At 32.2% G+C, this 13,254-nt stretch overlaps 2 protein-coding genes across 3 annotated transcripts in view; one reads left to right on the forward strand and one right to left on the reverse strand.

Moving 5' to 3' along the window:
* Window positions 1-13,254, forward strand: part of Pde1c (Phosphodiesterase 1c) — a 167,570-nt gene that overhangs the window by 52,758 nt on the left and 101,558 nt on the right. The window lies entirely within an intron of this gene.
* On the reverse strand, window positions 3,872-10,252 carry LOC149910139 (maltase 2-like). The gene is made up of 10 exons (XM_090110678.1): window positions 10,010-10,252; window positions 8,961-9,140; window positions 7,769-7,926; window positions 6,579-6,704; window positions 5,794-6,249; window positions 5,606-5,713; window positions 5,146-5,296; window positions 4,760-4,955; window positions 4,087-4,224; window positions 3,872-3,972 (listed from the first exon to the last, which is right to left on the reverse strand). The coding sequence occupies exons 1-10, from the start codon at window positions 10,170-10,172 to the stop codon at window positions 3,906-3,908; spliced, it is 1,743 nt and encodes a 580-aa protein (XP_089966804.1). The 5' UTR covers window positions 10,173-10,252; the 3' UTR covers window positions 3,872-3,905.

Consider the following 13,254-nt stretch of genomic DNA (forward strand, 5'->3'; position numbering starts at 1 on the left):
AATTATTAAAAAAATATATTATGTGATGTAACTAAAAATTTATGGTTTTCGTAATTTTTCCTTTATCTATGCTATAAGACGTTGCTTCGTACCAAATTTCAAGATTCTGAGTTCACGGGAAGCACCCTGTAGGTTTTGATTCCCTTGCAAGTGTCGAAAATTTGCGGCATAAACGGCTGTATCTTTTGATTGCGTTGGCTTAGAAGTTTGATTTTTTCACAGCTTCAAGGGACAGAAGACCTGAGTAATTGATATAAATTTCAGCTTCATACCTCCACGCGTTCCTGAGAAAAAGGGTCTTGACAGACGGACGGACGGACGGACGGACAGACGGACAACAAAGTGATCCTATAAGGGTTCCGTTTTTTCCTTTTGAGGTACGGAACCCTAAAAAGCTGCCCATCATATTCAAACTCTAAACATTAGTAGAACAGCAGTCCCAATTTTACGAAGATCGTCATCTGTACCAATGAATAGAAATAAGACAATATTTGCAAAGAGAAATCACTTTCCATTAGTATCTGCTTGTGCGCTTACAATACATATGTCTCAAGGTGGTACTTTTGATCAAATCGTTTATGAATACAATAAAAGTCACAGTCAGCAGCTGTTATATGTAGCATTATCACGAGTAACTGATATAAATGGATTGTTCATTGTCTCAAACACCGATGACAACAAATTTTATCATGGAAGAAAGCGTCCAGGGGGAATAGTTGATTTACAGTGTGAATTTGAAAGACTTTCAAATTCTCGCCTAATAACACAACAGGAAGAATTATATAACCTTGTAAATGAGAGTAACATTACACTATTTTCCTTCAACTGCCAAAGTTTACGTGCTCATGTTTCTGATCTGAATGATAAAGTATTAAAAAGGTCCACATTGCTGTTATTTTCCGAAACTTGGATGAAAAATGACGAACAAATTCTTATTGAAAATTTTTATTGCGTTACCCAATACAAACGACCCAACTCAACTGCTGGTGGAGTAGCTGTATATCATTCATCTACAGATACACTGAACAATGTAACACCAATTCAAAATATTTCACCAATTAAATTATCACAAATTTCCGATGAGGTTTCACAAATTGGTGACATCGCCTTGGTTCGATGTGTTAATACGAATGACCAACCTGTGATTATCGTTGTTATTTATATTTCTACAAATACTAGCCTGACAATTATCATAAAATTTATTCATCAGCAATTACTTCACTTCACAATTGAAGGTTCTCGACTTTTAAATAGTAATTATCATGAATTACCGATGATTCTAACTGGAGATTTTAATGTTAATTTTCGCTCTCAGGAATCTCAGCCGTTAATTGATTTTTTAGAAGAAAAATTTGATTTATATCTATGAATACTTCTCGACTTCATTCAACAACGCGTTTCGGTACAACGATAGATGCTGTATTTTCAAGAAAAGTAGCAAATTTAGAGAGTAAAATTTATGTTTCACATTATAGTTACCACAAACCTATAATTTCGTACGTAAGAAATTATGATGACATTCAATTACCTGTTTCGAATGAATAATATTAATATAACATTTAAATAATCTTTGTAAAGCACATGAATAATAAATATAATTAAATTATAATATAATATTTATTTATTTAAGTTAATATTTAATCATTTCAGTGATATATGTCGTCAACGCCAAAGAAGTTTTACTTCAATCGCGCGTAAAGGTTACACGCACACACTTTTTTTTTATCATGGACTTGATTTATAGCATTTTAACGGAGCGAAAAAGAAAGGTTTAGTGTTCAGATAATATTTATTTCAAAGTTAATGTACGTATGCCTATATAATTATTACTGTTGCGAAAACAAAAACAGAAGAAATACAATATTATTATTTATTTCTTGCCATCTTCAAAACTACACCTATACATTGGCTAGTGATTTGTATTGCGTATATTACCCTGAAAACAATATTTAAGTTTCCTAGACATAAATAATTAATAATAGTAAAGAAAATATTCTTATAACAATGTAACAAGTTAGAAACAAAACAGCATTTTTCACACAAACCATTTGTTCCAGTAACAGCATTAAATTTCAATGATAAATCCATTCATATTATCCAGGAAAATAGCGAGCGGGGTATTTTTAAATCCCTCTCGTGCCGCCTTGCTTATCGTACCTTCTGAATGCAAATATATCTGCATTAACTATGGATTCATATTTTCCTCTAAACGGGGGCTTTCGCATATTGGATAAAAATTTATTGATATCGACCTAGAAACTCTCTGTACGTTAATCTTTACTGTCAGATATTGTAAGCCACGTATTTGTAGTGAGGAACTCTGAAATATTATATTTTACAATAATTTAAAATAGGAGATAAACTAGAGCTTTGGAACACTATGATTATCAGATGCTTGCATCGGATTTTTGTTAAACGAACTATGTAATTTTATTATTAAATATTTATCGCATAAGACGGGATAATAAAAAATAAATGCATAAAACGCAATGCAATGCGTTTAATGCAAATACTAATTATGTACCTAATCAATTGGGTTTCAACCCTTTACCATATTTTTCAAAATTAATATTTCATGAAGATGGATATGATAAGAAGTTATCAACTATGATAGAACCAGAAAAGATTATGTTTTCTAATTTCGTAATTCTTCATTTTATACAACCAATATTGTCTTCTTCATTTATTCAATTTTTTCATTTTATTAGACATAATATTATGTGGTAAATGCTGGGTTAATGTTATAATGTATTATGAATATTTAAAAGCGCTTTACGAGAAGTCTAGTTGAATGTTTGAGTAAGTTTATTATAATCGATGAACACTGAATAAATTGGTAAGACATATAAAAATTATTGATATAATGTTGAATAGCTTTGTCATTTGAGCCCCTCGGTGTCTTTCCCATAATACATATCCTTCGAGGGTTTTTCCTTTACACCAATGTTACACTAATCATAGCTGTTCCCACGCTGTCTTCATTCATGTTCCTAATGGTTTCATATTTTGTTACAATATGTGTTATGAAAGCGATAAACGGAAATGCTTATTGGCTTTCAGGATTATTATTTTTATTTAAATACACGTGTATTTAAGAATATGATAAATATATTGAGTCGGTATATTCATGTTGATCTTTACTTGGCATTAAGTTAGATCTGTAATAACTTCGCATTTCCCAACAAGAACATTATAATCATACAGTATCTTATCCTATTAATATTATAAATGCGAAAGTTTGTATGGATGTTTGTTACTCTTTCACGTAAAAACTACTGAACCGATTACAATGAAATTTAGCACACATATACCTAGAGGGTACCTTGGATTAACACATAAGATAGGTTTTATCCCAGAAATCCCACGGGAACGGGAACTATGCGGGTTTTTTTTTGAAAACGCGGGCGAAGCAGCGGGAGCTAGTATAATATGTTTCTGATATATCTATTGTCTGCATTTAATAGCAGTGTAATTGTAAAGGGAAGACACAGACTCCTGAAAAACAGTTTTTACTATCTTAAGATCCCGAGGTCACTAATTTGTTAAATTATTGTAAGTATACAAATAAATGTTTATTTTATCATCTTCGCCTTTTTCAAATCCATTCATCATACAAAATTATTGATAAGGATAAAACGTTCATATTAATCACTCATTCAATGGTAATGCGTTAATTCATAATGGTGTGATTAAAATTTAAATTCTAGCAATTAATTATCGGACAGTATTAATTAACGATATGGTACATTATTTTACTCTGCAGGTAATTAGTGATTTAAAAAATTTAAAGAACATTAACACCGTTTTTCATGATTCTAGAAATTATTTTGTATAAGGAACTAGCTTGGTATTTCAAATAAAATACGATTACTGTGATTATATGATTTATTAATTTTTCTGTGGGTTTACACCAGTTTGAGTACAATTCCTTCATAGCCGACAACAGGTAGGCTATCCACGTTGAAAACATCCCTGAAATAGAAAATTATGTAACTATAATTAGCAAAGGTACAATAGAGGTAAAATTATAAAAAAGCATTATAATTATCTTATAGTTACAATCGTATTGATTGACAAACTACTTACCCTTCATTCTTAGGTGATAGCACGCTCCTAATAACAACACTAGCGGTGCCTACAACGTTTTCAAAGTAGGTTAAGTCCACTTCTTGTTCAGAGTCTCTCATGTTCACGACGACGATGAAAGTTTCTCCATTATACCACCTGCAAAGTTTAAACTTTAATCATTATGCAGTCGCGTCGTTAAAAGGACATTATAAACGAAACATTATGTTTTATGATTCATGCGTTTTGATGTATGACAAAGATATTTCTTGCTTTTATTGAGCAGTATTTGTTTATGAAATTGGAGAAGAAGGTTTTAAAAATTATCGGTATATTGTATACTAGATTTCCGCCCGCGGCTTCGCCCGCGTTTTCAAAGGAAAACCCGCATAGTTCCCGTTCCCGTGGGATTTCCGGGATAAAACCTATCCTATGTGTTAATCCAAGTTACCCTCTATATGTGTGCTAAATTTCATTGTAATCGGTTCAGTAGTTTTTACGTGAAAGAGTAACAAACATCCATACATCCATACATCCTTACAAACTTTCGCCTTTATAATAGTATTAAGATTGATTACCAATGAGTGTAATTAATTAATATTAAAAGTCTTCAATATTACTTATCGTGCGACAGGTGTTAGTCAAAATTTCTGATCCATTTTTATGTACATTTTATTTTCTTCAAAAACAATACCTTCGGAAAGCAAAAACGTCCTTATTCAATGCCAAAGAGTCATATCGGCCGTAACGGAATACTTTTTCTTGTCTCAAATCAGCTAGAGCTTGATAGACCTTTAGATTTGACCGGTCAGCTGCTTTTTGGGCTTCAACGTTCAAAGTTTCATATCCTTCAGCGACGGGGAGCCATGTTTTGTCAGCAGTTGAAAACCCTGTAACAAATGTAAAATATTCAGTCAAGATTTAATTTTTCGCGGATTTCCTGATTAGAAATATCAATTTTAAAATGTACATTATTAATTTAAAGTCAGAAAAAATTGTATTATTTACTACCTACTACTTTGGATTTTTTATAGAAAATACGTGCAAACTCATTATAGAAAATAAAGAGTAGTCTGTTACCTGCGTTCTTTTCAGCATTCCACTGGAATGGAGTTCTTTCAGGATCTCTGGATGACTTGGCATAATTGATAGGATCGTTGGTGTTGCAGCCAGATGGGTCCACGGTATCTTCCCAGCTAACGTAACCATCTACTAAACCTATTTCTTCACCCTGAAACATATTTACAAATTAGTATCGTAAAATTAATAATTTGAGGAGGATATTTTATAAGTGGCTTTTACTAAAATCTTATATTTGATTGATAATTAACAGGAGTCAGTTTGAAATATATCTTTACTTGTAGTATTAGCTAACTCATACTAATCACTTGTGCCGACACATTCAAGTGAACCCAAAAGTTTGAAGATGTTTAACGCCGTTTTTAATAAAGACCTCAAGATCTCCTTAACTTCAGTTGGAAACTATTTATCAGCACGGAAAATGCAAATGCCAATTCTAAAACGAATATCAAATATTTACCATGTATGTAACACCAACTCCAGGAAGTAGCAAAACAATCATATTTATTCCGTCAACCAAGGTAGGTCCGTATCTAGTAGCCATTCTGCTATTATCGTGGTTTCCGACCTAAAAGGAAACACAATATAGTAATCGTTATAACAGTTAAATTATGTTTTTAAACCATCTCGTTATATTTTAATACCTACCACCCAGTTAGGATCCTTATCTACAGGCTTGTATGTCATAAATTTATCAATAGCTCTCTTCATATCAGCGGCAGAAGACGAGGCATCCACATCAGTGATGAGATCAAAATTGAACGGCATTTGTGCACCAATTCTATCTCCTTCACCAAAATACTTAACTACGTCTTGTATGGATGCGTATACTTCAGTCATCATAACTCTGGATAATCCATCTTGTTGAGATACTTCCTCAAATACATCTCTCCAATCATAAACCATGTAGTATGTTTCATTTTGGTCTTTAGTATATATGTGAGCCAAGTAGTCATGGGATTCACTATCCACATCAGTTCGTCCTGAATACGGTTCGTCAGGGTATCTACCCCCATAAAGTTCTTTATCTACTTCAAACAAACAATTAACGGCGTCTACTCTGAATCCTGCAACCCCTTTATTTAACCAGAATCGGATTATATCCTGAAAATAAATAATCGGTTGAGGAAAAGCTTTTGTACTTTGACCTTTAAAACGCAATTCATGCTTCTATTTTTGAATATAATTGGAAAGTCTGAAACCCTCAAATTATAAGTTTTATTTCGAAGATTTCAAAGATTCTAAGAAATGTGTCCCAAAGTCTGTCTAAGTTTCAAATAATTATACGTAATGGTATACCTGCAAACGTGTAGGCGCTACGTACTTCGCACTAATAACTCAATATTTCGAAACTTCGTTGTAACTTTTGTAACAAGAAGGAACAAAAATCTATGGAGCTGATTTTATATTTATGCCAAATATTTGTTACAAACCTTCATCTCTTCGACGACATCTGGGTTACGGTAGTTCAAATCCGGCTGTCCAACAACGAACTGATGGAGGTAATATTTGCCAACTTCCTCCCTGTATTCCCAAGCACTACCACGGAAATGACTTTTCTGGAAAAAATAACAATATGATACAAACTAGTACTACATCAGATTGATTTTTTTGTAATGGTATGCGATTTTCTTTTTGCACGCCTCATAAGCGAAGCGTTGAGGTGGGTACTACTGTCACTTCGCGCAAAACATCTGATTTTTCAAACTTAAAATGTCTTTATGTATCATACATTGCACTTGTAAGATAATACATACACACACATATTAAGAAAAAACACTATTTTTAACGTTCATGATATTTTTGATGTCATTTTTGTTATTTAAACTAGTTAAAAAACAGTTTAAAAAAGTTCTGTCTTGGACGTCCGTGTGTCTGTATGTGCGGATCCTTTTTCTTGTTAACACGATAGCGACCGAAATACTTTACTAATCGAGTCTTTTTTTTTCTCTTACGCTTGATTATGCTCAGGAATAGAACCCTTTCATTTTTCAGGGTCTGATTCGATGTGGTTTAATTGTTATTAAATAAACAAAAATAATAATTAATAAATATTTATTAAAAAAAATTATGAGGCGTGCACTTTTGGATTTTCCAAATTACATATTTTCTAATATAACCAAAACTGAAAATATAAAAACACCCAAAAATTGACACCGTGAATTTTACTAAAAATCGCACACAAATGTTCTTTATGAATGAATAAATCACGTCGCTCTGAAAATTTTAGTTCCTCGATTTTAACCTTCACTCTACAGTTACTATCGTTGCCGGTGTCTTGAAAATAAAATATCAAGTTTGGCATAAAGGTAACGTTTTGCGATACGCTCGACACTACTTAATTTATAAATGGGATCATTGTTAGAAATGTATGTTTGTTACTCTTTCACAAAAAAACTGCGTGACGGATTTGGATGAAACTTTGCAGTACTATAAGTTAAGAATATTATTATTATGTTATTTACAATAGTTAACAATATATTTGATGTTTACAATAGTATCAGAATAACAGATGCGTCATAGATGCACCTATGCTTGATTTTGCACGCGGGTTCATCTGCTGGTGAAACCGCACGGCACAGCAGTAATAATTAAAATACCAAAGAAACAAAATACTAATTACCCAGTTACTAGGAGGTTGCATTACACCGTTCTCATCAATAACTCCGTCTTCCCAAACAAAATAGTTATAATATTTCTCACTTCCATTCAAAGCCTCTTGGAACCAGACGCTTTCGTTTGATGTGTGATTCGGCACCAAGTCCAATACAATTTTTATACCTAGAGGGAAAAAATATTCCGTTGCAATATTTTGTAAATGGATATCTATATAGGAATTTCTCCAATAACATAAAAATGGCTTTATGCGAGTATTATGAAAATATAGTTTCAATTATCTTTTGTAGGCTTCACATTACATATTACTTTATGATAACAAAAAAACTATCAAAATACCTAGTACCACAGACTAATAATAATATACTACGTAACGCGTATACACTAGTACCATTTATTATTATTCAAACTAGATTTCTTCTCCTATAGCTATCTGTACAAACCTGCTATTAATAAAATAAATTTAATAAATAAACATTTTAAGACCACAAGAAAGTATATCCTAATGGTGCGGTCACACAACACGGGTGCATGAACAAACAATATGTTTACATGCTTGTGCTCGTTGAATGTCACTTTGAACGCAAGCGTCTGAACCATAGAGACCTTTAGTTTCTGTGATCTGTGGTCTGAACCTACCATAAAGATAAAGCAACAAAAATGATATTTTAAAACAATATAAAAGCTTTTCCGAATCATCATATAGATACAAATTGCTGTTATCAGATTTATATCAAAAATCGTATAAAAGATTACATTTATCTCTTTAGTGGGGAGACATGTTATTTTTAGTTTTTACACCTACATACATTTAACCTTCACCTTCAAATACTTATTCTTTTGAGATACGTACTTTACAAGCAAGAGATAAATATTATTAAGATTACAAATAATATACGCAATAAATACGGAGTGTTAGGTAAATTAGATAAAGCAGTTAGGTAGTTGTTAACTACCATAACTACTAATCTACTAATAACAAATCTTTCTATATGAAATGTTCTCCCCGCTGTTCCTTTACATGTTTTTCAATAATCTAAAGTATTACTTTTCTTGTCATCTAAATCTGCACCTTAATCATTTGATACATAAGAACTAATATTGATTACATACTTACCTTCGATTAGGGATTACCTATCTCGTCATTCAAAACTATACCCTATTTACTTATATCATAAGAATTAATATTTAATACATACCCAGTTCATTAGCGCTATTGAGCAGTTCATCAAAGTCCTCCATAGTTCCGTATTCATCCTGAATGGCGTAGAAATCCGAAATATCGTAACCAAAGTCATACATCGGGGATTGGAAGATTGGTGATAGCCAGATAGCACCGGCACCGATTTCTTTTATGTATTCTAGTTTTGATGTTATACCTGTAGACAACCTTTTTTTATGAAACTGGCATGAAATGCATAATATAACAAAAAATATACTCTAGGACACTTAGGAAAATACGTATATAAATGGAAAAAAATGGAGTAGGTATAGATAATATAGCGTGAAATAAAAAAGTAACTTGCTCTACAAAAATTAACTCGAAAAAAATTAGTTTCTCTACAAATGCATTGTTTTAAATAAAACTCATTTTGTTTCAATATAAATTGTATTATTCTATGTTTTTAATATTGGAATGTAATCGAAAGTCAAAACATTCTGCGAGAATTTATTTCAAAGCCTACTTCAATTAGTTTGACATGTTTCTGATCCTATTGTGAATAGATGTGAAACATGAAACTAACTGAAACTGGTTCAACAATACCTTTTAGTAAATACTAGACATTGCTTTCTCCACTTCGGATGCTTTAGCTAAAGGATGGCAAGGAATAATATTTCATCGAAATAAACCACAGACTATTTTATAAATACATAATAATATTATTTACGAATGTAGTTGCACAATATTATTATTTGGTGGACCGGATACATCTTGGTAGTTTTTCTTATAGAAAGCTTAACAAAAATATGCAAACAAAATGTAATACTATGTAATACTATGTAACTGTAATTGTAAGTTTTTGAGGAAAATAAATAAATATTATTATTATTATTATAAAATCATGTACATTTTATCCGAATTCAAAAAAAGAGGAGATTCTCAATTTGACTATGTCTTCTGGGTCAACCGATTTGAATGATTCTTTTTTTTTTGGAAGCTGATGCCTTCCAGCTCGTGCAATTTTGTATCGTTCTAACAATTTTATGCAAATTAATTATTTAAAAGTTTGTTCAAAATAATTATTACCTTTAAGATCACCGATTCCATCGCCGTCGCTGTCCACAAACGAACGCGGGTATATTTGATAGAAAATTGTCGTCTCCCACCATTCTAACTCCCTCTCCTCTTGCTTTATTATATGCCCACTACAGAACACTATAAAAAGTGACAAAATTATTGCCACTTTCATTTTTAAATTCTGTTTAATGCATGCAAAATAATATTCAAATTAGTGCGCACGATGCAACGCCCCCCGTGGTTAAGACGATGGCAGATTCTTTTCAAATTTATACTATGAATGTTTATCTTTGTCAACTGTTAAAGATTAGATAGTATAAACGGTATTTATCTGGCTACTTGAGATTGAGAAGAATCCTGATAGCATTGTGTAACAAACAAACTTGTTTAAAGTCATTTGAATGGGTGTTTTGATTTCTTAACAAGATTAATTATTATTATTATAAAAACTCTACTTCTAGCCTATGTCAAAGTTCTCATGATTATAACGACACCTCAGTTTGAGCGGTTTCAGCTGCATATTATACCTCTACATACATACATACACTCGAAAAAAATTGGTCGTCTGTAAAGTCGGTTTACTGACGATAGTTGAACGTGACAACGGCCGATTGTGCTTCTTTGTCGCTCGTTCCGCGCTCTCGCTTGCACTTCAAGCCTTACATGGAACGCCTCAGAGCGAGGTAACGCCGCATGAGTCATGTTTTTTCTTGCGTGCAGTCGGCTATCGAATTATAAGACGTTGTCACGTCAAAACCTAGCCCGCCTTCTTTCGCAGGGCTGAGCGTAATATCCAGAGTGACTCTATATACATTTTATAATACAAATTGTAGAACAATTCATGTTATTTACATTTGTAAATCAAGAGCCACTTGAATTGAAAAGAGGATTGTAAAGATTTTAGCTTTTTTAGATTTTTTTCTGTCTAGATTATGTAAAATTTTTTACTCAAATTATTTACCGACTGGAACCGAGGCTAGCAGCTAGTATTAGTAGATAGAAGGTAGTTATAATAATATCAATCAAACTAATCATTAAGTTTGCATATGATAGATAATAAATAAAGAGAAAGACACTTCAGAAACTTATCAATTTTCGATTTCAATTATGTAATGGATTTCCCCGTAAGTCTAATAAATAAACAAATGATAAAATTTAATTAATTTTTATTTAATTATTATCTACATACTTACAAAACGATTGAACCTGTTAACACTTAAATTTCAATCTGATTCGTATATATTCTTTTAGAATTATATTTTCCGAATTTAATAAAAAATAAATCCCATCAAAAACATTTTCATGTAAAATGCTGCCAAGACGAGCCCATATGACTCGCACTGTCAAAAAGTTATCAGATCTCATGTAGAGCCAAGCTTCTAACACTACACGCCCTAACTCTACAAGGCCTAACTTCACAAACTCTACACCTTAGTCAAAATATGTGGCTTGGCCATTTCGCTACATTCACATCGGCGTAAGGTGAAAAATTAATTCACTGTTTTTGTGTTATACAATAGTTCTTGTAGTAACGAACGGCCAAGCCACATATTTTGACTAAGGTGTAGAGTTTGTGAAGTTAGGCCTTGTAGAGTTAGGGCGTGTAGTGTTAGAAGCTTGGCTCTACATGAGATCTGATAACTTTTTGACAGTGCGAGTCATATGGGCTCGTCTTGGCAGCATTTTACATGAAAATGTTTTTGATGGGATTTCATTTCTTTTTGTAAGTTGTTTGTAACAAGATTTTTTTTTATTTTTAGCTACTGTGTGGACGTAAGAGGCAGGAGACGTTCGCAACACTTCTATTCATCATAATTATTATATGATCTGATCTGAAGTATATGTCTCAATATATGTCGATTAAATTGTTTTTTTAACAAGGAGTACCTATACATATATATATCTAGGGGAACCAAGTTTTTGATTATAAGATTAGACCTCTAGCGTCATCAAAATTTAATTTAAAACTAGCTAAAAAACCCGGCTTCGCCTGGGAGTTGATATGAGATGACGTGGTAGAGTCGAAATAAAAAAATAAACTATGACGTAAAAAGTAAAAAAAAAGTTTATTGAAAACGTTTTCTCATTATTTACAATACTTGTTTATAAACAACATTTTTCATTTTATTGTCCGGAGTATACATATATGTAGACATAAATTTTTCGGATTTCCTACTCTTGAGTAAGCTACACATTTAGCTGACCGTGAGAGAAGCAGGATTCTTTGAGGTTAATGCCACAATATTTTAAAGTTTGTCCTTGCGCTTTGTTAATTGTAAAACTAAAGGCTAATTTTATTGGAAACTGCAGTCTTTTAAATTGAAATGGCAATTCCGAAGAGATCAGAGGTAGGTATTCTAGGTATAAATACTGTCTGTCATTTGGTCTTTCCAGAAATAAGTTCAGCTTCAATGATATTATTCGATAGCTGTTTTACGATCATTCTAGTTCCATTACATAATTTTGGGGAGTTGAGATTTCTGAGTAGTATGATTGGAGTTCCAATTTTCAGACGAAGGCAGTGTAATGGCATTCCTGGTACTTGTAAAGCGTTTAGAAATTCAGTGGGGAAGTTTTTCGCTGTTCAAATTAAACTAACTCTGGTGAGCGACACCGGGCTCTTATATATATTCAGAGACACTTCAGAGAGCTAGGCTCTAGAATATTCGAGAAAATTTAAAAATATTTTCTCTCTCACACCTTCTAGAGTATTCTGGTCATTATCGTCCGCCATAATAAAAGGTTCTATAGCGGTAGCATTTGTAGTAAAAGCGCGAAATTTAAAAACCTACATTTTTTAATGTTTTGAGAACTAATTTGGATAACTAATTTTATGTCGCTTTAACTCCAAAATATAAGTTAGCTAATGACGTATAAATACACAAAATTTAATAACTTTATTATAGCAACAAATTAAATTTAAGACTTTATTGAAATTGGAATTTTAAATTTCATGTGACTACTACACATGCTACAATTGCTCGCAACGCTTTTGAGATTCAACCCAAACAATCGTTGTCCTGAATGAAGTTTAAATATTCGATAACAGATGGCGCCACTATGTAGGGTTGGAAAGTTCCTTATATCTTTAGAAACACGCCCTTTAGATTAAAACGGGAACTTTCTAGCTTCTGTAGCGGTAGCGTATGAAGTAATGGCACGAAATTTAAAAACCTAATTTTTTAAATATTTTGAGAACTAATTTGGATAACTAAAATTATGTCGCTTTAACTCCAAAATATACGTTAGATAAT

The sequence above is a fragment of the Colias eurytheme genome, chromosome 2 (assembly GCF_061535395.1).
Source record: "Colias eurytheme isolate Ceu_HAF_F1 chromosome 2, ilColEury1 Martin Lab GWU primary, whole genome shotgun sequence".
NCBI classification, from domain to species: domain Eukaryota; kingdom Metazoa; phylum Arthropoda; class Insecta; order Lepidoptera; family Pieridae; genus Colias; species Colias eurytheme.